The sequence below is a fragment of the Phyllostomus hastatus genome, unplaced genomic scaffold, assembly GCF_019186645.2.
Source record: "Phyllostomus hastatus isolate PE091 unplaced genomic scaffold, TTU_PhHast_1.1 phas_contig_41, whole genome shotgun sequence".
In the NCBI taxonomy this organism is placed as follows: Eukaryota; Metazoa; Chordata; class Mammalia; order Chiroptera; family Phyllostomidae; genus Phyllostomus; species Phyllostomus hastatus.
This window is the reverse complement of record NW_025333876.1, coordinates 6,399,187-6,426,280: the sequence shown is the minus strand read 5'-3', so window position 1 is coordinate 6,426,280 and position 27,094 is coordinate 6,399,187. Positions and strand designations below refer to the sequence as shown.

At 38.4% G+C, this 27,094-nt stretch overlaps 1 protein-coding gene across 11 annotated transcripts in view; it reads right to left on the bottom strand.

Annotated features, from left to right (window-relative positions):
- Window positions 1–27,094, bottom strand: part of FRY (FRY microtubule binding protein) — a 541,372-nt gene that overhangs the window by 67,683 nt on the left and 446,595 nt on the right. For 8 of the 11 annotated variants that reach the window (XM_045844752.1, XM_045844742.1, XM_045844745.1 and 5 more), the window contains 9 exons: window positions 25,578–25,652; window positions 22,993–23,163; window positions 20,263–20,271; window positions 11,389–11,589; window positions 10,270–10,431; window positions 7,480–7,646; window positions 6,115–6,304; window positions 1,547–1,696; window positions 389–487 (listed from right to left, as the gene is read on the bottom strand). In XM_045844752.1, coding sequence (XP_045700708.1) covers window positions 389–487; window positions 1,547–1,696; window positions 6,115–6,304; window positions 7,480–7,646; window positions 10,270–10,431; window positions 11,389–11,589; window positions 20,263–20,271; window positions 22,993–23,163; window positions 25,578–25,652 — 1,224 coding nt within the window. The remainder of the gene's footprint in view (window positions 1–388; window positions 488–1,546; window positions 1,697–6,114; window positions 6,305–7,479; window positions 7,647–10,269; window positions 10,432–11,388; window positions 11,590–20,262; window positions 20,272–22,992; window positions 23,164–25,577; window positions 25,653–27,094) is intronic. The other 3 variants (XM_045844744.1, XM_045844749.1, XM_045844743.1) reach the window with 2 other exon arrangements.

Genomic DNA, 27,094 nt, shown 5'->3' with positions numbered 1-27,094 from the left:
AATAAAAGCCGTTGAGGAAAAGGCTCTTGGTCCTTCTCCTGTGAGAGATCGGCCACCTTTCCTCTCCAAGCAGATCATGTCTTGGTAGACTTATTCTCATCCGTGGTCAATGGGGGGCTGTTCAGGTGGAGCCCCCCCACAGGAAATTATAGAGCTAAAAATGAAAGCTGAAAACTTTCCTGTGTAGCTATCATTTTTATATAATCCACAGCATTGACAGTTCTACCATCACTGAATTGGAATTGTAATCCCTAGCAGAGGAATAAATGAAGTTGGTCTTTTCCCCAAAGCACCTCTCTTAGGTTTATGTGAAACCCTCCCAAAAACTCACAGTGGCTAGTTCACTTGGTTTTAATGGAATGCAGACACACAGCAACACAATGCTTACTGAGAGAGTGGCCTCTTTTCTGTTGTTGTATGTGTCCAGATATTCTTGCAGTTCTAAAACACTGAACTTGAGCTTGTCCAGAAGTCCACAAGAAAGGAGCTATAAACAGGAAAATAATTTGTATTAAAACAACCTAGAGAGATACCTGGACAAGGCACGGCTACACAGAAAAGAGAAGTATACTTAGAAGTGAATGGGGAAGGGCATTCATTTTTGTAAGCTGTGCAATTTTTAATTTTGCTACAATTGCACTGAATATTAGCTTGCTAGCCCAAATGTCCTAAGAAAATATCAATTTTTCTCATATCAGTGCAGACAGACAAATCTCAGCAAGTATCCTACAGAAGCCCACATTAAGATAGGCTGTCCATTTCATGCATGAATGCTAGTATATTAACCCAATAATACTTGCAATAGTGTGAAGACAGATGTCCAAATAGGCTGATTTTGTGTTTAATCTGTACTTTAAGTCATTTAAGAAAGAATGATTTCTCAGATTGCATGCCTTGCTGCAAGACAGCCAACCACCAATCAACTATTTAGCAAGAATGACTTCTCAGAGACTTTTAAAATCAAAACACATCCTCACCGGTTTTAAACCTCAGTAATTACCCAGCATGCAAGGTGGTTCTGTGACATGCATGGGAGATGTACAGGAAGGTAACCCTCTCCCCTACCCCCCACACCCTCGACGAGCTTGCCAGTCTTGCAGGGTTAGAGTCATGTCCGTAAGTCACAACTCCGAAGTCAGCCAAGGGCTGTTTTAATCATCCTTTAAACTCATTGCTTGCCACTTGGGGTGGATGAATCCATCCAGAGGGCAGGTGGGGTAAATGATGACATGTTGCCTCTGCAGCCACATCTGGGTGGGCAACCTGGCATTGTGGGGACAGGTGAGGTCAGCTCTAGAAGTCCAGCTCACCATATTCATAGCTGTCAAAGTCAGAGTCACCAGAGAGGTGGAGCTTTCTCCTGATGATCTTCAATGACCTGCCTTCATTACTGTGCTGACTCCAGCCTCTGGGAGTCACATCACAACCAGCCCTGCTCACAAACAATGTCAGCGTTGCTCAGACCACAATACAAACAAGTCTCCCTGTTGTCCACACCAGAAGCTAGGCAGGCCACAGGCCATCAGAGCAGGACTGGGACACTCACGGTCTCAGCATCCACAAAAAGGGTGGGACACTCGGAGCAGGAGGTGAGCATCTGGGAGGAGCTGACGAACTTGGACCCGATCCCCCGGAGATTGTCTCCAAGGTAACTGGCTGCATCACAGGTCAGGAAGCAGAACCTCTTCTGAATATTCTGGAAGGCAAAATAGTTATCCCTTATACAGTTTTAAAATATGGACTAGAATTTAAAAAAAAAATCTTTATAGAAATATTGAATGAACATAGGTCCTCAGTGTATATGGCTGGGAGGGATGGGAGTAAAGTGAATGTTTGTCTGAAGTAAATAATCATACAGTGTGGACCAAGTTTCTTCCTAAAATGTCACTTCCCAATATGCAGATGCTTATATAGTCTTTCCAACAAGTGTGGCTTTTCTTGGTGCTGATGGCCAGTGTTGATTAGCAACTGGGTCCTCCTCGTTTGTCTGTCCAGTCACCGAGGAGTAACCCAGGTTACATCAGTGTGGGTGAGACAAAAGAAAGTCACAAGCTGGAACTCCTTTCTGTTTCCTAAGGGCACAGCTCCCTGAGACAAAGCTGAAATAGTACCATTTCAGCTTCTGGAGAATGAAAGAATGTAAATGCTACCTGGGACCTAGAATAGTATTTCCCCTGGGGGCCTGTCTGATCTGACTCTGCCCTATAGTTCTGTCCACATGAACTCATTAATTTTCACAACCAAGTGACAAAACTGAGGTTAAGAGAGGTGAAGGCACTTGCTGAAGCTCATACTAGTAGTAAGTGATAGAGTAAGGGTGAGCCTCACTGCAATGCTCAGAGTCCTCCCATAAATGTGTAACACTTCTGAAAAGTTACTGTTCCTCTTGCATTGCCTGAGGAAAAATTATAATTAGGAAGAGTCTGATTCACTGTGCCTGTGTCAGTGCCCAAATGACAACAGTTTTAGCTTCCAAATGTATAACACACAATATCTTTAGCCAAAAGAATAAAAATACTTAATCAAAAACAAATTGCAGTCCTAGGAACCAACCTCCACAAAGAGAGGTTATACCTTTTGAGTTGTAGACTTTCCTCCAGAGAAAGCCAATCTGCCCTGTTATGGGAAGACTCACAAGTCCCCAAAACAACAGCAGATTCTTTATATGTTATGCTAGGAAAATGCCAACCATGTTGCATATTATGTAACTGAGAATCTTGGTGTAATGCATAGCGTACATCTGTCTTCATGGTGTTATGTTAATTTTCCATGCAAACTTCCCCTCCCAAAACCTGACAGGATGTTAAAGCAGAAAGGAACAGGAGATGCCATGTCTAGCATCACAGCGGCTAGTCCAGTGGCAGAGCTAGGAGTGGGATTCAGGTTCCCCAAACAGTTCGGGGTTCTCCCCATCTTACCAAGGACAAGGTGAGATCTGGGTTTATTGTTTATTGTACCAAGAAGCTGGATCAGCCAGGGAACTTTAGAACCACATAAAAAGGCAGGTGCTATTTAAGGGACATAAATTCAGTTTTGTCCTCCTGACTTCCACATGAACACACCCTATAATCTGGTTGCACTGTGTGATACAATGACAATATTCTAACACAGGAACAGCAGGAAGGAAATACATTAACTGAGACATTTGGAAAGATGCCCATACAGGATCACTAGAAAACATTTCCTTGCTTTGAAAACCAAATTATTTTTGCAATTGCCTCCTCTCTGCTCCCTCCAAAACTCAAAATGTTTGAAAATAGTTAACAGACTTGGTGAGGATATGACAAGAGATTAATAGACTATATGTTGAAATGTATTTCAATTCTAGCATATTTATTAGTGCCTATTTTGCTACTGTTATTTCCCTTAATCACATGGTATTTGCTGGTAGTTAAGAAAGTTCTTAAGGCTAAATGTAAATATTAAAACCAAAACAGGAGGCACACATTTGTATTATTATTGCAGATAAACTCCATAGGGATTGATCTAACACAGTGATGAAAAAAAAAAATCCAAACCCAACGAGCCTGCTGGGGCCCACTCCCATCTCCCAGCTCATATGACTATCTGTTGTCTATTGGCATTCAGTCAGAAGCTGACTGAAATTTAAGATTTCCATGAAAAATTTCTGTTCATTTTTCATACATTTACTGAGTACCTATTAGTGAGAGTGCCGGCTGCTGGGGAGTCAAATTAAGGAACTGTTACATGCCCAGGGGACAGGGGAAGGGAAAAATGTAAAGGAGGCTTCACTCACTGAAGTGATATCCACCAGGGGTTTACATGTAATTGGGAGGACAGTCCAGGGACAAGAGCAGAGATAACTTCTCTGAGCAGAGGGGAAAGTATTGCTCAGGACTATAAAATTGAACATGAATACTGTAGTAAGAGAAAAAAGTTACTACAACAGCCAAACTTAGATATGCATTATTAATCATTATTTTAAAAAGTAGACTTTAGAACAACCTAAAGAAATTACTTTATGTCCTGACTGGTGTGGCTCAGTGGGTTGGGTGTCATCCTCCAAACCAAAAGTTCACTGGTTTAATTCCTAGTCAGGGCACATGCCTAGGCTGTGGGCCAAGCCCCAGCTGGGGCCATGCAGGAGGCAACTAATTAACGTTTCTTTCTCACATTGGACGTATCTCTCTTTCTTTCTCCCTTCCCCTTACTCCAAAAATAAATTAAAAAGTTAAAAAATAATTAGTTTGCTCTTGAATCCTTACCAATGAAATTGATCTCAAATGGTAGCTTTCTGGTAGTTTGTTTTAAAATTTCAATCTGGTTTAATGTTAAAGTGTTTCTGGAAGTTTTATCTTTGAGCAGCCAGTTGTTTTCTGTCTTAAGCCTGACAGCCTTTCCAGCCCCAGTTAATCTCAGACACAGCCTTAGTTTGTCCACTTAAACTTCTAATAGATTTCACTAAGGGTAAATTGAATAACAGTGAGAAATCATGCTCTTAGCACTATTGATCTAAAATTCTCCAAAAATGGGACACAAAGAGGGCCTTGAGGCTGAAAGATAGATTTTATGTTAACTAAATGACAACTTCCTGACCTTGAAATTATTTAAGGCAGGTAATCCCAGCTTTTTCATTTTCACTTGTTATATACTGGCAATTCCTTATTTTCCTATTTTTCTACCTTTCCTTCCTGCCACAGCTCTTCCTGAAGGTGGTTGGAGGTAGAAATGGGGGTAGGCCCATTTCTCAGTCTAACCAAGTTACTGTCCCTGTCTGTGATACATGTAAAAGAATTCAACATCTGGAAAAGGTCAGGAGGGTTCTAACATGTCTGTCCACTTATCCATCTATTATTCACGTGCACTCAGAGTTGGAAGCACACAGTCCTTTTCCATTTTTCCCTTGTATTATCAGTGGAAGTTCTGTTTTATACATTCTTAAAAGTAAAGTTTAGAAAAATGCTGCTCTGAAAATACTGCAAGAAAAGCATTTTCATTATAGGAGAGTAGAAACTTGAAAGAAAAAAAATAAAGACACCCATAATCTCACTACACGGAGTAAACTAAAATGAAATGCTAGTGTATAATCGTTATTATTTTCTAGGCATTAAAAAAGGAGCAATATTCTACATATATTTTTAAACTAGTTATCTCTTTAACTGTATGATAACCATGTTTCCACGTCACCATTCAAACACAGCACACAGGGCCAGTTAACTCTGATGATGCTTGAAGGCCTCTGAGTTTCTTCCTAACAAGGCACTTTTCCTCTTCTTTGGCTGCCTCCAACCCCCACCAATATTTGATTAAATTTGGAGAGTGAATGTTCAGAGCAAGGCAGAGAAAAACAATTTTCAAGACCAGAGATAGGCAGGCATAAAAATAAACTTTTCAGCACCAACCAGAAGTTGAGTTCTGGCCATCTCTGCAGTTGAGTCATTGTTTTTAAGTGTGTTTGAGGCTAACAGTAGAATCTGAAGGTGTCCACAGGAGAGGCACCGGAGCTGTGTGTGTCCAAGACCTTTGGGTGCCAGGCTGGAGGGACTGAAAGCCAGCCTCCCCCCTGCTGGCCACATCTGGTACTGCAACCATTTGGGGGTAGGGAAGGGGGTTCCAGTTTGCACAAGGACACTGTGGAGTAGATGGGCTGTGCTTCACACAGGAGACACAGAAGATGATCTTTCATCTGTTCAGAAGCAGCTAAGTGAACTAAGCAAGGGTACACAGCTATGGCTGGCATGTTTAAAGAATTAATAGAGGGGATAAAAGACAAAGGAAAAGCACAGATAATGAAGAAAAAAAGATGCAGGAGAGGTCTTAGCAGAGGTGGAAGAGATGCTTGGAGGAAGATTCCATGTAATGGCCCTGATATCATATTGGCCTGGGATTCATGGCACCAATAAAGGCCAGAATGTCAGAGTGAGTGGGACGTCATGACAGCCTAAGTCATTTGAGGTCATCTTCACAATGCCAGTGTGAGAAGGTTGAGTGGATCAGGTTCAACAGAAGAAAGGATGAAGTCAGAGGACTCAGAGAGATATTTGGAGAAGAAAATAGTATAAACCCAGAACTAAATAGCAATCCCTTCTTAAATGAGAAGCTTGCTGGCTCCCTGGAGAGCCCAAATGTTCTGACTTGAGGTGAGCACCATACCTTAAACAAGGAGGAGAACACGTGAAATGTGTACACGGCACAGGAGCCATCAGAGTCGCACATGAGCTGATTGATGTGGCTGCGCCAGGCTTCCTCGGCATCATCACAGGCCGCAGGCTGAAATGCGGCCAGAATGGCCGAGAAGAAGGGTGAGGGAGGTGGAGAGACTCTCCTGTCACCTTCTCCAAAGCTGGAAGAAATGACAATGACTGTGTCAAGAAGTGCTGTCCTTCTTCCCTTACAGGATGGTCTGAGTGCTACTCCTGAGTCAGCCTCACAAGGGGCCCACTCTGCCCACTCCTCCATTTGAGGTTTGCTTTGGGAACTTGGCTTAGTTGAAGGTCTCCGAGATTCTTTTTGATTTTAGAAAGCAGATTTCTCGTCTCTAGATTTTCTGATTCCTTTCTATAGATTTGGTACATCTTTTAGCCCTCAGTGACTCTCTCATGTGCCTAGCCGGCCACTCCCCTAGACACAGTAATGTTCCTTCCCAGGCTCTGGCCCTTTCAGTGGTTGGCATTTTTCATTGTGAAAAATGAAAACAAAAATTTTGAATCTTTTAACTTTTCTTTAATGAGTGCATATGCATAAATGCCCAGAAGAAAAGTGGAGGGAGGAAAGGAAAGAGAAATGCAGAGAGAAACAAAGAAAGGAAAGAATAAGAACAAAAGTTAAAAGGCAAATCCTTCTCTAGGCATTACCATAAGCAATTTGTTGAGTGGATATCAGCCACTGTAACAGTGGAACTTTGCTACTTAGCTCTTATTTTCAATGTTCAGAGAAGTGATTTTAAGGTTTTGACTTTCTTCTCCTGAAGTAAATCTGCAGCATTAATGTTTTTGATTTATTATAGACACTGCATTATTATTTACATCTCTATTCCTATTTAAATTTTTTCCTGTTTGTATTCTCTGACTATATACTACATCTCACTTGCCTCAGAAATATCAGCCACAAGGCTGGAAGCCACCCACTCGAAAAAGAGTAGGTATTTAGCTTATAAAGAGCCTCTTGTTCTGATCTTTTAACTCAAAATGGAAAGAACTTCTCATTTCCAAGGCTTGCCAATCTTGCTTATTTTCAAAGCTCACAAGGCTTGGATCATGTCCCCAGGCCCCATTACAGCTTTATATGTTATTCTGTGGCTCTACGAGCTCCTACATGAGTACCTTTTTGGTTCCATGTAGGCCTACACTGGGGATGGATGATTCCAACCTGCTAGGAGCCTTCCAGGTTATGTGTCAATTTGAACTCCTTTGTAAGGAGGTTCCAGCAGTGTGAGTGTGACATTTAATTTGAGTCAGAGTGATTGCACTCCCATGGACCATGCACACTGGCACCACGCATTTCCACCAAGTTCTCTACCTTGCCAGATTGAATTGGTCCAGAGCTTGGTTGCCTTTTTCTTCTGCCTCAGTCATATCCAGACTAAAGCTATCGCTGCATTCGAAAGTGGCTGGGAGTTCGTTGATGGAACTAGAAAGATCATCTTCGTGTACAGTGGTGTCCTCCTCCTCCTGGACAGCTTCAACCTGGAAGAATAGAGAAAAGAATCCCCCACCTAAAATATAAAAATGCATGGGAAAGTCTGTTCAACCAAAGGAAAAGAGGCTGAAATCCTGCCAGTGACAGGTGTTGAGGGACTTTGTTTTCTAGCTGTAATGTCATCAATTTCTATAAGCAGACTCAGAAATTATCTGAAGTTCTGTTATTTCTTTATTTTTCAGTCTTCTCTACAATAGTTCCCAAAAAGGCTCTCAAGAGCTTACCATATTTGACCCATGATTATGGAATACAAATGCTAAACTTGGAAAGACCACAGTGCCCCACATTTGATAAGGAAACGATGCCCCATGTGGGAAGGGCTTTGCCTAGTGTCTCATCAGGGCTGGAGCTGGGGTTAGAAACAACAGCACTGGATTCAGAACATTTTTCCACTGAACAGCCTCAGCCTATCCAGAACTGACTCTCCAACATAGAACCCCTCACCTATGGAAACTAGAATTTAGAACCCTCAGTGACAGTATGGTAGCTGCTCAAGAAATGTGTCCAGTGTGTGTGAGTGCTCCATAGTGGTCACTGAACTACCATACTGCCAGGTCTTTCCACACTGAAAATCCTCAGGTTCCATTGATGTATATGCTGTCTTCTTGGGAATATCCCTTGAAGATAACAGATATGAGGGGCGCTTTCCTATTACTGTAAAATGCAGAATGAGCAGCACAATGAAAGGGCTGCAGGGCAGGCAGAACTAGGATCAGGGAGGGGCAGGAAGGAGTCATAACAAGTCACATGGAAACAGAAGCTGGGTTTGAAGCTGGGCCAGGGGGACCAGGGGGAGATTGATTGTTCTTTACAAAAGAAAGAAAGATCACTGGGTAACAGACCAGAAGAGGAGAGGAAGAAATTACACATTCTTGTTTCAGTGAGTCATTTTCTTAAAGCAATCACAAAAACAGGCAAAATAGAACTGTGTATGAATTAAAGCATTATCATGGTTGACATCTTGTCACCCATTTAGTATTCTGAATTGAAGATTAATAAGGAAATTAACAGGAGTGTTTAAAGATGTGTTAGGGAGTTAGCATATCTCACATCTTTGAAAGAATTACTCATATGTACTGGGTGTTGGAGGCTTATCCACATCTGTTTCTTCCTGCTTTTTAAAATTGCACAAGACTGGCCATGGTCACTGGTCTGGGTTATTAGTGTACATACACTATTATGGAATGGCTGAGTTCTTATAAAAATATCTTTTATTTTCTTTTTGTAACATCACAGATATATCAAACATTGCAAAAACCCAAGTTATGTTGAGACAGAGATAGCTTTTCAGAAATTAAATTCAATTTTTTCTTGATAGAATTAGATGATTTCTGTGAGCCCATAAAATATTATTACTCAGGCAGAGCTTTCTCTGAGCAATCTATATAACTAAGCATTCAAAATAGAAAAACTGAGAAAATGCCTATTTCAAGACTGAGAAGCATGAAGTCATTTCCATGAAATTTGATTTCTTAATTTTAGGATGGTGGTGCTTTAATCTCAGGTAAGTTTCCTTTCTGGCTGAAAAAGGACTCTACTAACACTAAGAATCCTTGATCAGAGTTCCTTTGCAATGGGACAATCTTAAACATAATTTTGCTTTAAGCTTCAATATTTTTAGGTGATGTATTTTGGTTGGTTTCTCTTAGTTTAAAGTACATAAGTTTTTTCTAGATTTCAGATCTAGAAAAGAATCTGAAATATTACTATAAAAAATCCAAAATATTACTGTTTTTCCATTATTATATTTTTTCCCATTAGAAGTATCAGAGAGAATGTACTTTTATAATTTTTTCTATTTTATTTTTTCTTTCAAACTTAGCATAATATCAAGATAAAGACAATTTTATCTTAATAGGAATAGGTTGTTTTGGTATATGTAGTGTAAGAAAACAAAATTCTAATCTGATGCACACATATATGAACACCGTGGGAGTGAACAGTTTTACAGAGAGGATATTTTCTGGAAATTTTGATAAAATAAGCTTTAAATGGAATACATATCATTAGGTTTTTCTTTTAAGCTGAACTTTTAAATAAGAAGATTGTATCCATTACTTACTTTTCTCCTCAGAGAGCCTGGCTAGGACTGTTTTGTGCGAATCTACTTTGTTTGTAATACTGTGACTGGTGCTGAAAATTCTGACAGTACGCCAAAAGGAGAGGACTGAATCAATGTACAAATTGTATAATTGGTTCCTACATAGGAAAAAATGTCCTGCAATACATACATGCACCCACACTTCAACAGCATATTGTTTTATGAAAGTCATGACTAAAAACAGCAGTTTGCCAGTCACAGCAGTCTCAGGAATGCAACAATTTGTTCTGTCATTAATCAGCTGTGTTCATGCTGTATGGAAAATGCAGACTGTTTCATTTGAAAAAGACCTCATATCAAATGAACAAGAGGGTGGCTGCTCAAGTTATGAGGGGAAAAAAACCCCTCCAAACATAGGCTCAGGTGCACAAACTCAATTATTTCAAAACAGAAAGAAAGAAAAAGATAAAAGTAGCCCCCTCAAATCACAACCCCCTAAGAATTCTCAGAAAATTGGAAGGACTTTTTCTTTAAGAAAACTATAATCGTAATTGTCAAAATCTCTTCACCTTGGAACCCTCAGAAATCTGAAGATTATTCATATTGGGCAAAGAAGAGTCAAAGCTAGCCATGCTGGTGCTATAGGAATGAGGGTCAGCCGGCGTCATTTCGCAGGCCGAAGTGAGCAATTCCACGGGATTGGCCTCCTCAGAAGGGGAGAGATTCATAATCTGTTGACAAAATAAAGAAAATAATTCAGTGTGATATTTGCTAAAACTCTAATTCTTCTTTCCATAGGAGTACAGACCATTGTATGAACTAATTGTTGGTTGATATGTCTTGTTCAGTATATATAGTTTACTGTTATCAGGTCTTAGACATGGGAGCTGGCAACCTGGAGCGAGATGGCATAGCACCTAACACACAAAAACCCAGACTTTCAGATACTCATATCAAAATGTTCATCTGCCATAATTCCTAAAATTTAGAAGTCTGAGGAATTTTTAAAAAGATCCTGGAATAATTAAAGTTATTTTGGGAAAATCTAGGCCCTAGCAGATTTGATGGCATCCAGCAACTATTAATAATAGAATAAATACCCAGGCATTTGCTTCCATTTTCAACTTAGAGAGAAGAGGCCAGTGTGACTCAGTTTGACACCACTTGATGGTAATCAAAACAGCCTGGTACTGGCATAAGAACAGACACATAGACCACTGGAACAAATAGAGAACCCAGAAATAAACACACGTCTCTATGGTCAATTAATATTTGACAAAGGAGGCAGAAGCATAAAATGGAGTAAAAATAGCCTCTTCAACAAATGGTGTTGGGAGATCTGGACAGCTACATGCAAAAAAATGAAACTCAAGCACCAACTTACACCATACACAAAAATAAATTGAAGGTGGATAAAAGACTTAAGTATAAGCCATGACACCATAAAAGTCCTAGAGGAGAACATAGGCAGGAAAATCTCAGATATTTCATGTAGTAATATTTTCACTGATATATCCCTTAGAACAAGGGACATAAAGGAAAGAATAAATGGATGGGATCTCATCAAGATGGTTCGGAGTATAGTTTAGCAACTCTGGAAGTTTCTTTAGCTCAGTTGGAAACTGTGCTACTGTTTTAGTCTTAAAAACAAACCTCCCAGTTTCTGCAGTGGGAGAACTTGTACTTACGAGGTTTGAGTGCTCCAGGATCTGGCTGGTTGTAAGGTCCTCCTCCTCAGATGATTCATCAGAGTCCTCACGGTTCATTTTACTTAGGCTGGGAGAACTTCCAGAAAGCTGTCTCTCCTCTAGAAGCTGCATGTCACACTTGTCCAGGCTGTCCAAAGAACGCCTGCGCACACCCCAGTTGAAGTTGTCCATACTCTCACCCTGAAATCACACCATCAGCTGGTTTTTCATGTCCAAATTGACTGTTTTCACATAACCTTCACACAATCAATTAGTCATGGCTTAGAAGTAAATATTTGCGTTATGAACTCTCAAGCCCTCATGTCCTTTGGTACCAAACCTTTTGTGACATGATGGGAAAAGCAGTAAAAGCAAGTTGTTTTCACTTTCATGCATATTGTCATAGGTAGACATGGTCATACTTTTATATAATGTGGTGGGTAATATTATGTTTTTTAAAAAGTGTTTTTGGGTAAACTCTATAAATGATCTGTGTTTCCAAAAATCTGTAAGAAAGAGACCATTGAGAGTAAAACATGTCCAAAAAACATGTACTCCCAACCCTTGTTTAGAGCTGTTCTCAGAAGGAGCAAAAGTGGAGCTATGCTTCTAGCATATTGCACCTCCTCTGGGTATGAAGGAGAAGAGCACTAGGCAAACATTCCATCATTTTCACAGAGAAAATGCAGAGTTAAAAAGATGGGAGAGCGGCTGGGAAAGCTAGCCAGTCATGCACTATGCAAAGGTCCCAGCAGCAGGGCTCAGCTTTTGCTTTTGAATCATTATCATTAATTGTCCCAACACAGAAAATAGTTTTTCCTGGACCTGAAATGGCTGACTTGATACCAAGCATTATTGCTCACCTGTACCCTTTCTTAATATTTTTCAATAACAGTTTATATTTAATATTATTTTATATTAGTTTTAGTTGTACAGCAGAGTGGTAAGACAATTGTGTATTTTATAAAGTAGACCCACAATATTTCTGGTACCCACAGTTATTAAAATACTATTGACTGTATTCTTTATGCTGTACTTTATATCCCTATGATTATTTTGTAACTATCAATCTGAACTTCTTAATTCCTTCCTCTTTTTCATCCAGTCTCCTAACATCCCTCCCATCTAGCAAGCCTGTTTTTTTCTCAGTATTTATAGGTCTGTTTGTTTTGTTTGTTCATTTATTTTGTTCTTTAGATTCCACATATAAGTGAAATCATATGGTATTTGTCTCTCTGTGTCTGCCTTATTTTACTCAGTATAATACCCACTAAATCCATCTATGTTGTTGCAAATGGTAAGATTTCATTCTTTTTTATGACTAATATTCCATTGTGTGTATGTTAACACATCTTCTTTATTCACTTGTCTGTTGAGAGGTACTTGGGTTGCTTTCATATCTTGGCTATTGGAAATTATGATGCAATAAACAAAGGGGTGCATGTATCTTTTCAAATTAGTGTTTTGGATTACTTTGTATGTATACCCAGAAGTGAAACTGCTAGGTCATAAGGTAGTTCTATTTTTAAATTTTTGAGAAAACTCCATCTAGTTTTCCATAGTGTATATACCAATTTGCTATCCTAGCAACAGTGCACAAGGGTACCCTTTGTCCACATTCTCAACAACACTTGCTATTTGTTGATTTATTGATAATAGTCATTCTGACAGGTGTGAGGTGATATCTCACTGTGGTTTTAATATACATCTCTCTGATTAGTCCCATTTTGTAATTGGATTTTTTTTTGGTGTTAAAATTGTATGAGTTCTTCACAAATTTTGGATATAAACCCCTTATTGGATTTTTTTCACAGATATCCTCTCCCATTCAGTAGGTTGTCTTTTTGTTTTGTTGATGGTTTCCTTTGCTATGCAAAAAATTTAGTTTGATGTAGTCCCATTTGTTTATTTTGCCCTTTGTTTTCCCTTGTCCAAGGCGATATATAGAAAAATATTACTAAGAGAAATGTTGGAACTATTGCCAATGTTTACTTCTAAAAGTTTTACAGTTTTGAGTCTTATATTTAAATCTTAAATCTATAATGAGCTCAGTCTTGTATGGTGTAAGAATATAGTCTAGTTTTATTTTTCTGCACGTATCTGTCCAAATTCCCCAACAGCATTATTTGAACACAGTCTTTAACCCATTGTATATTCTTGCCTCCTTTGCTATATATCAATTGACCATGTAGGTGTGGGTTTATTTGTTCTAGTTCTGTGAAAAATGTCATTGGCATTTTGAAAAGGATTGTATTGCATCTATAGATTGTGTTGGGTAATATGGACATTTTAATGATGTTAATTCTTCCTATCCATGAGCATGGCAAATGCTTCCATTTATTTGTATCTTCTTCAATTTATTTCTACAGTGTCTTATAGTCTTCTGAGTACTAGTGTTTTTCCTTCCTGGCTAAATGTTTTTCTAAGTATTTTATTCTTTTTGATGCAATTGTAAATGAAATTATCTTCTTAATTTCTCTCTCATAATAAAATGCAACCAATTTCTGAATATTAATTTTGTATCTGCTGCTTTACTGAATTTATGAATTTATGATAGGAATCATGATGTCTGTATATAATGACAATTTTACTTCCTACTTTCCAATCTGGATGCCTTTTATTTCTTTTTCATGTCTGATTGCTGTGGCTAGGATTTCCAGTACTATGTTGAATAAAAGTGCTGAAACTGAGCATCCTTGTCTGATCTTATGAAAAGCATTTTTAGCTTATTCCTGTTTAGTATGTTATCTGTAGGTTTATTATATATGCCCTTTATTATTTTGAGGTATGTTCCCTCTATTCCCACTTTGCAGAGTATTCACGATAAATCATTCCTAGATTTTGCCAAATGCTTCTACTGCATCTATTGATATAATGATATGATTTTTCTCCTTCATTCTTGGTTATGTGGTGTATAATGTTAACTGATTTGCAGATACTGAACCATCCTTGCATCCCAGGAATAAATTCCACTTGATCATGGTATATGATCTTTTCAACTGATGCATTTGTTTTGTTAATATTTTGCTGAGGATTTTTGCATGTATGTTGATCAGAGATATTTCCCTATAATGTTAAAAATGTTTTTGTCTGGTTGTGAAATAAGGATAATGGTGGCCTTGTAAAATGACTTGGGAGACTTCTCTTAATATTTTTTGGAATTGTTTGAGGATAGGTGTTCATTGTTTTTTGAATGTTTGGTAAAATTCACCTTTTTTTGGTAAAAAGACTTCTGGTCTGGGACTTTTGTTGGGTGTTTTTTGATTACTTATTCAATTTCTTTGGAAGTAATCAGTCTGTTCAGATTTTTTTTCTTGATTTAGTCTGGAAGATTGCATGTTTCTAGGAACTTAATCCATTTTTTTCCAGATTGTCTAATTTGTTTGTATAATTGTTCTTAGCATTTTCTTATAATTGTATTTCTGTCAGTTGCCACTTTCCCTCTTTCATTTCTGCTTTAATTTATTCATGTCTCTCTTTTTCTCAATAATTCTGGTTAAATGTTTATTAGTCTTGTTTATTTTTTCAAAGAACCAGCTTTTATTTTCATTGATTTTTCTATTATTTTCTTAGATCCTATTTCATTTCCACTCTGATCTTTATTATTTCCTTCCTTCTACTCCCTTTGGGTTTTTTTTTTCCCTCCTGTTTCCTTCAGTGGTAAGGTTAGATTGTTTGTTTGAGATTTTCTTGTTTCTTGAGGTATGCCTATATCACCATAAATTTCTCTGTTAGGGTGGCTTTCACTGTAGATTTTGGGTTGTCTTTTTATTTTCATTTATCTCAAGGTATCTTTTGATATCTTTACTGTTCTCATTGTTAACCCATTCATTGTTTAGTAAAATATTAATTAGTTTCCATGTGTTTATGTGTTTTTTAGTTTTTTTTCTTTTAATTGATTTCTAGTTTCATACCATTGTGGTCAAAGAAGATGCTTGAGAAGATTCAATCTTCCTAAACTTATTAAGAATTGCTATGTGTTCTATCCTGAAAAATTTTCTATGTGCACTTGAAAAGAATGTGTTTTCTGCTTCTTTGGGCTGAAATCCACCTGGTCCTATTTAAGGTCACTGTTTTCTGGTTGACTTTCTGTGTGGAAGACATATCCATTGATGTCAATGGGGTGTTGAAGTTCCATACTATGACTTTTTACTGTTGATTTCTCCCTTTATGTATATCAATATTTACTTTATATATGTGGGTGCTTCTATTTTGGGTGCATAGATGTTTACAAGGGTTGTATCCTTTGGTTGGATTGGTCTTTTTATTATTATGTAATGTCCTTCTTTGTCTCTTATTATATCACTTATTTTAAAATCTATTTTGTCTGTATAAGTATCGATACCCCAGCTTCTTTTTGTTTCCATTTGCATGAAATATCTTTTTTACATCTCTTCAGCTTCAGTCTGTGTCTTTCAATTTGAAGTGGGTTTCTTGTAGATAGCATATATATATCTTGTTTTCTTATCCATTCAGCTACCCTATGTCTTTTGATTGGACCATTTAAGCTATTTACATTTAAAGTGATTATTGATAGGATTATTGTTAAGTTATTTACATTTAAAGTGATAATTGATAGGTAGTTTTTGCCATTTTATTTTTCACATTTTGTTGCTGGTTTTTTTTTTTTTTTTTGTCTTTTTCTTCTTAAAGAAGTCCCTTCAATGTTTTTTTGTAATACTGGTTTGGTGGTGATGAACTCCTGTAGTTTTTTTTTTTTTTTTGGAAGCTCTTTATCTCTGCTTCAATTTTAAGTGATAGCCTTGCTGAGTAAACTGGTCTTGGTTATAAGTTCTTGCTTTTTATCACTCTGAATATTTTGTGTTATTCCCTTGTGGCCTGCAAATTTTCTGTTGAGAAATCAGCTGACAGTTTTATGGAGTTGCCTTGTAGGTAACTAACAGCTTTCTCTTGCTGCTTTTAAGATTCTTTGTCTTTAAACTCTGCCATTTTAATTATGATGTGTCTTAGTGGTACTGTTTGGGTTCATCTTGTTTGGGACTCTTTAGTTCGTGGACATGTATGTGTTTTTCCTTTACTAAGTTAGGGAAGTTTTCAGTCATGACTTCTTTTTAAAAAAAATCATCTATTGATTTTAGAGAGGGGGGAAGGGGGTGGGAGGAGGAGGGGAGAGAGAGAGAGGGAGGGAGAGAGAAAGAAACATTGATATGTTGTTCCACTTATTTATGCATTCACTGATTGCTTCTTGTATGTGTCCTAACTAAAGATTGAACTTGTAACCTTGGCATAGGGCTCAGTCATTATTTCTTCAAATAGGTTCTGAATCTATTTTTCTCTCTCTTCTCCTTCTGTTATCCATGTGATACAGGTATTGTTATGCTTGATGTTGTCCCAGGGGTTCCGTAACCTATCTTCATTTAACAATTTCTTTTTCCTGTTCTTATTTGGTGTTTTCTGCTACCTTGTGTTCCAAATAGCTGATTTGATCCTCTGCTGCATCTAATCACTATTGATTCCTTATAGTGCATTCTTCATTTTTGGGTGGTTCTTTTTTATAGTTTCTATGTCCTTTTTATGCTTATTATTTATTTGTTGAAGTTCTCCATGAGTTCATTCTTCCCCTAAGTTCCTTGTGCATCCTGGTGACCAGTGTTTTAAACTCTGTATCTAGTAGATTGCTTGTCTCCATTTGATTTAGTTTTTTTTCCCCCTAGAGATTTCTACTGTTCTTTCACTTCAGACATGTTTCTTTGTGTCCCAGATTTGGCTACCTCTCAGTGTTTATTTCTCTTTATTAGGTAGATGTGCTATATGTTCAGTCTTGGGAGGGTGGCCTTATATAGTAAGTGTCCTGTGGGGCCCAGTGGGATGGTCTCTCTGGTCACTTGAGCATAGTTCCAGGATTCTCCTTGTGTGGGTTGTATGTGCCCTGCTGTTGTAGTTGAGTCTTAATTGATGTTGGCATGTTAGTGGATGGGTTTGAACCTCAGGCTGGCTGACCTGAGGATTAGTCATGACTGATCCTAGTCATGATTAGTCATTCTGTGCTGTGGCTGTCCCCACAGAGTAGGGTTTGCTCTAGCAAGGTCTGATGCCTACTGAGATCTCCCTTTGTGTGTGCTGCTTATGAAGTTAATCAGGTGGTTCTCTGTTGTGGTCTATGGCTGGCCACTGTGTGTGCTGGTTCTGGAGCCCCTTGGGAGGGGCTCTAGTACAGGCCAATGTCACACACTGCTTGTTATGGGCCTGGGCTATCTGTTGGGAGCTACATGGAGATCCTTGGTTGATAGCTGCCCATGCTGGGCTTGGATTTGCATGGGAGGGGTCACACTGCAAACCAAGACCAGTGCCAAAAATATAGGGCCTGAGGGAGGTCAGTAAAAGATCCAAGGCACCCCAAGACATGTTACCACCTGCTGGCTACCTGTAACTCTCAGCCACTGAAACAGCCCTGGTTGGCATGCAAGTTGGGTGAGGCACCAAGTGGGTTGAGTAGTGATGCAAGTTTTTTAAAAAGCTGTGAGTTATATCTCAGACTTTCTCTGCAATTAACTATGTTAACTGTTTATTTGACCAACATAAAATGTTTTTCTAGAAACTAATTTGGGTTTTATTTCTCTTTTCCATATTTATTTATTTATTTTATTTAAAAATTTTAACTGAATTCATTGGGGTAACATTGGTTAATAATATTATATTGGTCTTAGGTGTACAATTGTGTATTATCTGCATATTGAATTTTGTGTTCGCCATATTTCTCTCTCTCTTAAGACAGGAATAAATGAAAAGAAATATTATATAGCCCATGGTAAGCAAATTTTAATCTAAACCAATAGGTAAACTAAATAAAATATACTATAGAATCCTTCCATTTATGAATCATTTAAAACACTGTCTAATGGTACACCATTAACTTTTTATGGTGAGATCTCAGTTAGTAGCATAATAATAAAACATGAGAGATACAAATTATTGTTAAAATTAGTGAACATTAAGTTTATTAATTTTCCTCTGGTTAAGGGTCTATTTCTTTATGCTCCTAATAAAACAGAGCTTGCCAGAATATCTCACAGATCTGTCATTTAACAGATGTTTAGCTCTTCCAAAATCTGTTTTGTAGAAGGCAACAGGTAAGAATATTAAATACATTCTGGATATAATATACAAATTATCATTATCCAACCCTATTTATTATTGTTTTAGGGCTGTTTGATTATAAAGGGAAACCAGACTCAATATAATTTTCATATTCTATAGCTGTATCTGCTGTTTTACCTATATCTGTACCTTTTATCTATATCTGCTGTGATAAATTATCACCAAACAATTTTTTTTTTCTGGTGGAAAAGGCTAACTATTGTGCTGGGATTTAAAAATAGCTATTTTAGTGAAAAAATATAACAAAAACAGTAGAAAGGAAAGAGTTCTGGAAAGAAAAAGCTATGTGTGAAGAAACAAAAGAATATAAAGAAAAATAATGCTAGATAGAGGAAAAAGAATAATGTGAAAATTACTAGCAGAAATATGCAAATATAAATATAAAAAATAAATTCACACAACTGGTTCTCTTGCACCAAATCAGTGGATGGGTTGGATGAACTATCTGAGGCAACAATTCTGGAGGTGTCCCCACTGACCCTGAGACAGAGCCCTGAGCTGGCACAGAAATGGCAGAAGTCTAGGTCAGAAAACACCACTGCGCATGGACTGCTATTACTGTTGGTTGGGTTGCAGCTCTGATGAAACCTGGATGAATCAGTCTTAAGAACTGGGAATTAGGGAAATCTGTCCTTGCTGGAATATTACCTGGATGTTTTGAGAGGACACAGTCTCCATTAGAGGCAAGGGTGTTGAAATTGTTTCCTGGTGGTTGCTGAGATGGAACAGTGCTGTGGTCTAGCCCAAGTTAAAGTATGTGGTGATTAAAAGCCAACAAGGCCTTCTGGGTGTGGCCTAGGAACAGCGCTACTGGGGGAGCCACCCTCCTCCTTCCCTAAAACCCAAATGTTAGATCTGCATTTTATGTTACGAATGAGGTCAAATGTCAAAACAGTGTGTTAGTGATTATGACAGATTTTTCTATGTGTGAGAAAATTTAGAAGATAGTCAGTTTTCCTGATGAACAATTTGTACATGTCAGTTAGCAAATTTAACCACTCAGGATTTATACTGAGATAAAAAGCATTAATGATTGAATGTTCTAGAAATGTGGAAAACAACAGTCTTTGAAACAACTTTTCTTCATATTGGGAATCTGACAAATATGATTACTGTTGAAGAAACTTGGTCAAAATATGTACCTAATGTACATACTTAGAGTAAGTTTGATAGGTCATGGATACAGGCTGATCATGGGTGCTACGTTAGTCTGCCCAGGATGGTCCTGATTTATGTCTGTTGTGTGGGCGCAATTATTAGCAACCACTTGTTTGCAAAAAGGTCCTCATTTGAGTGAAAGTTTATATAATTACCATACAAAGATAGCTCCTAATTCCTGGAATATAAAACATTCTGATTGGAGCCATACATAATGCATTATTTGATGCAGCTGGTTGATTTCACCAAGGAATCTAACAACAAAACCAACCCGGTTGTGCAACTGTCTAATCAAAAACCATACGATTTCTAAGGGTCATATTTAAAAACTCACTTTCTCTCAAGATATATCATCATGCAACTTCCAGAACTAGGCATATAAAGATTTTTAAACTCTCTTGTAGCTATACTTTAGAAAAAAATTTAAATTAGGACAACTGAGGAAAGTGCTTCTTTATATCACACACCCATCAATGTGAATATGCACACAAACAGGCATACATATGCTGGAAGGGAGGAAGAAGCAACTCTGTTGTTATCAATCTGCAATAATGCAAAACACTGGCTCGCATACCTGAAAAAAGAACATCCTCTTACCTGAAGCTCCTGGGCAGCAGATGGAAAGGACAGAAAAACAAATTAAAAGGTCTGTTTTAAATGGTGATATTAAGGGCACTCGTGGTGGTTTTGTCTTAGTTTTAACACAACAAACAGTGCTAACGACATATACTTCAGTAGATGCAACTTAAACAAAGGTAAAGTTACACAAACCCCAAAGAAAAAAATCAGCATCAAACCAGAAATTCCCAACCTCATACTAGTGGATGATGGAGTCAGGGTAACAAGTCATAAATGTAGTTTATGAAATAGCTTTCCCCTTCAGTGGTGATTTTGGTCTCCTCAAGGTTTTTGAGTGGAGGGAATGACTAAGTATTTGTGAGAAAATTGTGAAATGTCACAGGAAAGTGAATCAGGGCCATCAACTAGAAAAAAAAGGTGGTGTCACTTAACCCTGCTCACCAAGAGAAAGGTGAGTATGATCATGGTGTCTACACTGCTGGTGTATAGTTAGTAGCAAAGACACAGCACCTTTCAAAGATTCTGAAGAGTTCAAGGACAAACCCTTACAATATTAGGCAATAAATCCTGAGAAAATTTAATGAAAAGGAATAGATGTGACAAAAAAAACCCAGTCTTTATTTTTGATAATTTTGTGTTGGTCTAAAAGTTAAATATGCTTACCCTTGTCAGATGAGGAAAAACTGAAGAAACAGTACAAAGGAACAGACTTTGAGACACTGTGCTAGAAGTGTTATGTAGGTTATCTCACTAAATGCTCAGATCCACTCTGTATGAGGGTGCTTTCATACCCACTGAGCAGATGAGGCAGCCAAGAGAAATTGCATGCTTGTGGTCATACGGTGAGGTCAGTGGCAGAGCTGTAGTTGAAAGTGGGGCGTGTCTGGCTCCAAAGCCCATGCATTTTCACTCTGTCCCTCTGTAAGCACACTAACACCCCTTACTGCATCCTATTGAGATGTAGCAAAACATTCTCACAGGGTTTATTTTATTTGGATACAATATATGCTTTCATACTCTTGAATGTTTTATGAGCTCTTAATCATATAAGATAAAATCACTGTGATGTTATAGTTCTTGTTGGCTAGTACAGCAGAGAGAATCCAGTAGTATTCATTACTTATTATCCCTGAGAAACATTAGTGTCATATTTACTTTCAAGTGATGGGCATCTCAGATTTTCCTTCCTTTATTTTGATAGAAATTAAATTTGTTAGTTCTGAAACTGTGTCTGGTTCTCCTGCTTACGTTATTACTGTCAGGTCATGTCATATGACATGTTTTTCTTTGACTGACTCTAAAAAATGATGTACTTCTCACTACATAGTTTTTCCCCTCAGTTTTATTTCCAGAATGCAGACAGTGCGCAAGTTTGAAGGCTAGCCCAGGAGGAAAGATGGGGTCAGCAGCCCATGTCAGGGAGCTTGGCACTGGCTCAGAGACGTTCAGAATTGTTGTATTTCATGTTAGACTTTTAGAACAATCCTCACCACAGTTAGTGATTGATTTCTTTATTACTAATTATGAACAGTCAGAAAACTCTGTTCTACTTTCTACTGGTTCTAAACAACTCAAGGTGAAAAGCCTGCACTTATTTCAATGACCTTGCAGTCAGTGCCTTTAGCTTTCCACATACTGTGTCTGCCAAATTCATTTCCAGGGAAATAATTAGTAAAGTAACTACTATTCTTCCTGAGAGTGTGATTCTCTCTGGCTTGTGCATATATCCAGGGTCATCAGTAGACAGTGAGGGACAAAAGCAGATAGCCTCTTGGCCTCACCTTGATATAAGCAAGTTGCTCAGCAGTCTTATCTTTTAGTGAAGTAAGAAGCTACTTGCAGTTAAGATAGGAGGTGCCTCCTTACCACAGTAGATGAGAAACTTCAAATCTGGGCCTCTGTTTTAACTGTAAGACTAGCAGAAAGCCCCCAGCTTCCCACCTTCTTAAAAAATATAGTGTGTGTAATTGCACGTGAGCTCAAGTAAGTTGATTAACATTGGGAGCTAGTGTGGTACCAGAGGTACATGGCCTTTTTACACACACCAATTTCCCTTCACTGAATTTCATTTTCACCCTGTGAGGCATGAGACTTGCTCTCAGCTGGAACATACTCTAAGCTGTCTTCCAGTCATAAGTGAAAGCATCTTGTGACCATAATTATCATCCAAATAGGCAATCTGCCTTTGCCTATTGAAACTTGAATTAGCTGCTTCAGGTGTGGGGGACACCAGCCACCCCCTACAGCAGAGACAGACACCCTCCTGTGCCTTCCATCCCATTTGAGTTCTAATGACTTCATCAGGCCATACAAAGGCACCAGGGGCTTCAGGCTCCCAGCTCACATTGTAGCAGGCGAGCTCTAAAGTACCGGAATTAGAGCAATTTCACACTTACAAGCATTAAACACTCTGCCTATTTTAGCCAGGTATCAGTGAATAGGCTCAGAACTTGAAAATTTTGTGATTTTTTTAAGTTCACTGTTGGGCTATACACATACAACCTGTGTGTGGTCATAAGCAGTCAGATTGTGGCCATTTAAAAATAATCCAGCAGCATCTGTTGTGGGCTGACACAGGAAGGGTGTGGTAACTTGTGCCAAAGTGAAGCTGCCGTCCTTGGAATAAGATGATTCAAAATAAAATTTACAGCTTTTCAAGAAAAGACTCAGTCATGAAAACTCATTATTTAGCAGATAAAAAGAAACCTTTGTTAGTCAAGTGGGTTATTTTTAGAGAATATACTATACCTCTCCGTCCTCTAGCTCTACATCCAGGAAATCGAAGTCTCTAAAGACTCTGAACTGCTGCTCACTGTTTGTGTCATCCATGTTCTCCTGTTCTCGGGTGCCGTCCTCAGAGGAGACCAGACTCGTCTGGTGCTCCAGCAGATCCAAGTCCCCGCACGAGGAAAAAATCACCTAAAAATCCAATGAGTTCTTTTTTGAGAAACCATCCCCTCTGGTTGTTCATGCTACAAAAAATTGTTATTGGCTCTTCCTCACACTATGTTTCCAGTACACACCTAATTCCTCAAGTGGGTATTTTTAGACTGTTCTTTCATTATTTATGTTGGACAGATGCCTTCAGATTAAACTTGGTGCAAAGACACAAGTTCATGCACTGGGAAAATGTTCAAGTCAAATGGCTGTTTGATGGATGAAGACTGGATAGTGTGTGTGTGTGCGTGTGTGTGTGTGTGTGACAACTATGTGTGTGTTCATAAACTGGAGCAGCCAAGAAAATTTCCACTGTTTTTGAAATGAGGCTAAAACTTGTACACACTCTCTTTCATTATACACACATTGTCACACAATATTTCTGGGACTTCTGATACCAAGATATGTTACTGCAGAATGAAGTGTGAGAGCAGAGGACTTAACCCTTTCAGAGATAAACCAGAAACTGGAAAAGAATAAAATCCAGAAACCAAAAGGCACAGTACTTGCTCATTTGACCTACAGAAGCATAACTGAGCAGCCATGCTCATAATTTATACTTAAATTCCTGTACTGCTGATTTAACCAAAACAAGATATTTTCTATTAAAATCTTCAATATATTAATATTTTAAAATTAACATTTATGTTTAGATTCTTTATACTTGGCCATCTTAACAGAACTTTTGTGCAAATTATAAACTGCAAATGAAACTAGGTGTTTTGCCATCCAGCTTTTTTTGAACACAGAATGATATTAAATAAAGTGAACAGGACTCTTTATTTAACCATTATAGTGTCTAGTCTTCCTTGAAAAGTAGGTGATAGTTTAGGAGAATTTAAGTGGAACAAATTCTCCAAGGTGAAAGAGTGAGAGGATACTATAGGTACTTTTTCTCTTACATTTCAGAGCAGTCATTATGTGTCAGGTACACACGTGACATGACACACAGTCTGTGCAGGGATCACACATGCACACAAGAGACAGAACACGTGGAGGGCCAGCCAGCAAGTTAGTGAGCAGCCAGATGAGAATTCCAGTTTCCTCAGCTGAAGGCTCCTTTCCTCGCCAGTGCTGCTGCCCTTACTTGTAATTTCCTCCTGGGAAACATTTACAGCCAGAGAGGCACAGAAGCATGGTTCGGATCTGAAGGGGAATGTGCCACGTGCCGGGGCAGGAGGAAATGGCCCCAGTGGGCACAGCTACTCTGCAGAAGTCAAGTGCTCCCATTTCCCTTCCTCGTGGGCTCAGAGGCTTCATCTGCTCTGGCCACTGTCACCTGTCCCCTCTGCCCTAAATAATGTCACAGGCACAGCAACAAACCTACTGATCAATAACACTACAGTGGTGACTTTAGTGGAGGCCTAACTGAAATGATGGCTGGCTAGGGCACATTTGCTCTTTAGCGAGTATTTACAAGCCTCTAATATTTCACTCGCACATGGATTATGTTACCTACCATTTCCTTAGAGAAACTGTTTGGTCACTCTTACTTTATTTAGGAAATTATTTAGTTTGAGTTTTTTGGGGGTGGGTTAATAATATGATGCCATGATAAAGATGAAATAAAAATACTGTACCTGGTGAAATCAGACCCTGAGATTTTTATTGCTTTTGCTACAATAGACTTACACACACAATTTGAATTTTTTTAAACTTTAGAAGGACTTCAGAAGCTGACTTCTAATATAATTATTCATATATTCCAAAGCTTGATGGCATGGCTTTTTTTTTTTAAGTATTTTATTTATTTATTTTTAGAGAGAAGGGAAGGGAGGAAGGGACAGAGGGAGAAAAACATCGATTGGTTGCCTATTGTATGTGCCCCAAACAGGGACTGAACCTGCAACACAGGCATGTGCCCTGAGTGGGATTTGAACCCACAACCTTTCACTTTGTGGGATATCCAACCAACTGAGCCACACCAGTGAGGGCGAACCAGTAACCTCAGTGGAAGCTTATATGAGAAAAAACATGGTAAAATATCATTATTTTTACCTTACTGTATGTGAGTAAAATAATGACATCATAGTAAGAGTTCTGTTTATAAAGTAAAATTATACCCAAAAAGCATGTGTACCATATGTACTGCTGCAGTAGTCACATACATATTTTCAGGAAGCTGGGCATTTTTATTAAGAAAATTAAGAAATTTTCAAAAATGAAAATAACTAAGTATTTATTTATAGACAAACAGGAGCAAATAGCCAACAAAATTTTTCATTGTTTCTGAACCAAGGTGAGACTGAAAACAATGGTGTGGGAAGAGTTGATATAGAGGTTTGATCTAGATAATAGATATACTTGTAATACATAGGTAACTCTTCTAAACTTGTTTTGACCAAATGTAAAAAAGAAATGATACCAAAGTACATGTGATAAATAATAGAACTTACTGATGGGTTTTTGCTCAATCCCACCTCCTGGCCACACAGTGAAAGAACATGCACCAACTTCTCCTTTGTCCTCTTCTGGAAGAGAAACACACAGGTGGGTTTGTAATTGTGGCATTTATGACCAGATCTGGTCTTAAACACAGGGCTATCATGCTGGGAATGTGACCCATGAGAGCTGAGATGTAAAATACATACAGACTTGGTATGAAAAAAGAATGTAGAAAATCTCATGAATAATTATGAAACATTGATTACATGTTGAAATAATGTTTTAAAATATTTCAGTTAAGTAAAATATGTTATTAATTTTACCTGTTTCTTTTAATGTTTAAAAAATGACTATAAGAAAATTTAAAATGTGGGTCACATTCTGTTTCTATGGTACAGTTGCTGATCTAAGGTTTCCCAAGGTGGGGGTCAAGGCCTGAAAATCATCCTCAGGATTCTTCAGTAGATATTCACTCCTTCCCTTGATAATCTTTTCTTGTAGGCTACAACCTTCATCATTAGCAAGGTTTTCCTTACACCGAAATTATTTCTAGTTTGTTATAACACAAACCTACTTTCCTTAAAGGGAAGACTACCTTGTGCAGAATTAAAACAAACAAACAAACAAACAAACTATAACTAAATTAGGAGACTTCTGGCCAAGATGGAGGTGTAGGTAGATACACTGTCTCCTTGCACAACTGAAAGAAGGACAACAACAAATTTAAGGGCAAAGAACAACCAGAACTGCCAGGAAACTGAACTGTATGGAAGTCTGACAACCAAAGAGTTAAAGAAGAAACATTTATTCAGACTGGTAGGAGGGCTGGAGATGCGCAGCAGGGTGGAGAGGATGAGCAGGAAGGCAATGGCTGGTAAACCTGCAGTCCCATACTCACATGGGGATAAACTGGGAGGAACAACTAGGGAGTGAGACAGACTGCAAAACCCAGGGTTCCAGCATGGGGAAATAAAGCCTCAAAGCCTCTGGCAGTAAAAACCAGTGGGAATTGTGGTGGCAGGAGAGCCCCTCAGCCTCTCAGGAGAGTTTGCTGGAGAGACCCACAGGGTCCTAGAATGTACATAGGCCCACACACCCATGAATAAGCACCAGAGGGGCCTAATATGATTGTGGGTAGTGGGGGAAAGTGACTGAAAGCCAGTTGAGAGCTGAGTAAAGGGCATTGTTCCCTTTCAGACCCCTCCCCACATATAGCACCACAACACAGCAACCTGGGTTGCCTTGCCCTGGTGAATACCTAAGGCTCCTCCCCATAGAATATAACAGGTGGGTGAGACAAAAAAATATGGCCCAAATAAAAGAACAGATCAAAGCTTCAGAAACAGAACTAAGCAATGAAGAGATAGCCAACCTATCAGATGCAGAGTTCAAAACACTGGTAATCTAGATCCTAACAGAAATGGTTGAGTATGGTCACAAAATAGAGAAAGAAGTGAAGGCTATGCAGGTAAAATAAAGAAAAATACACAAGAAACCAGTAGTAAAGGGGAGGAAACTGGGACTCAAA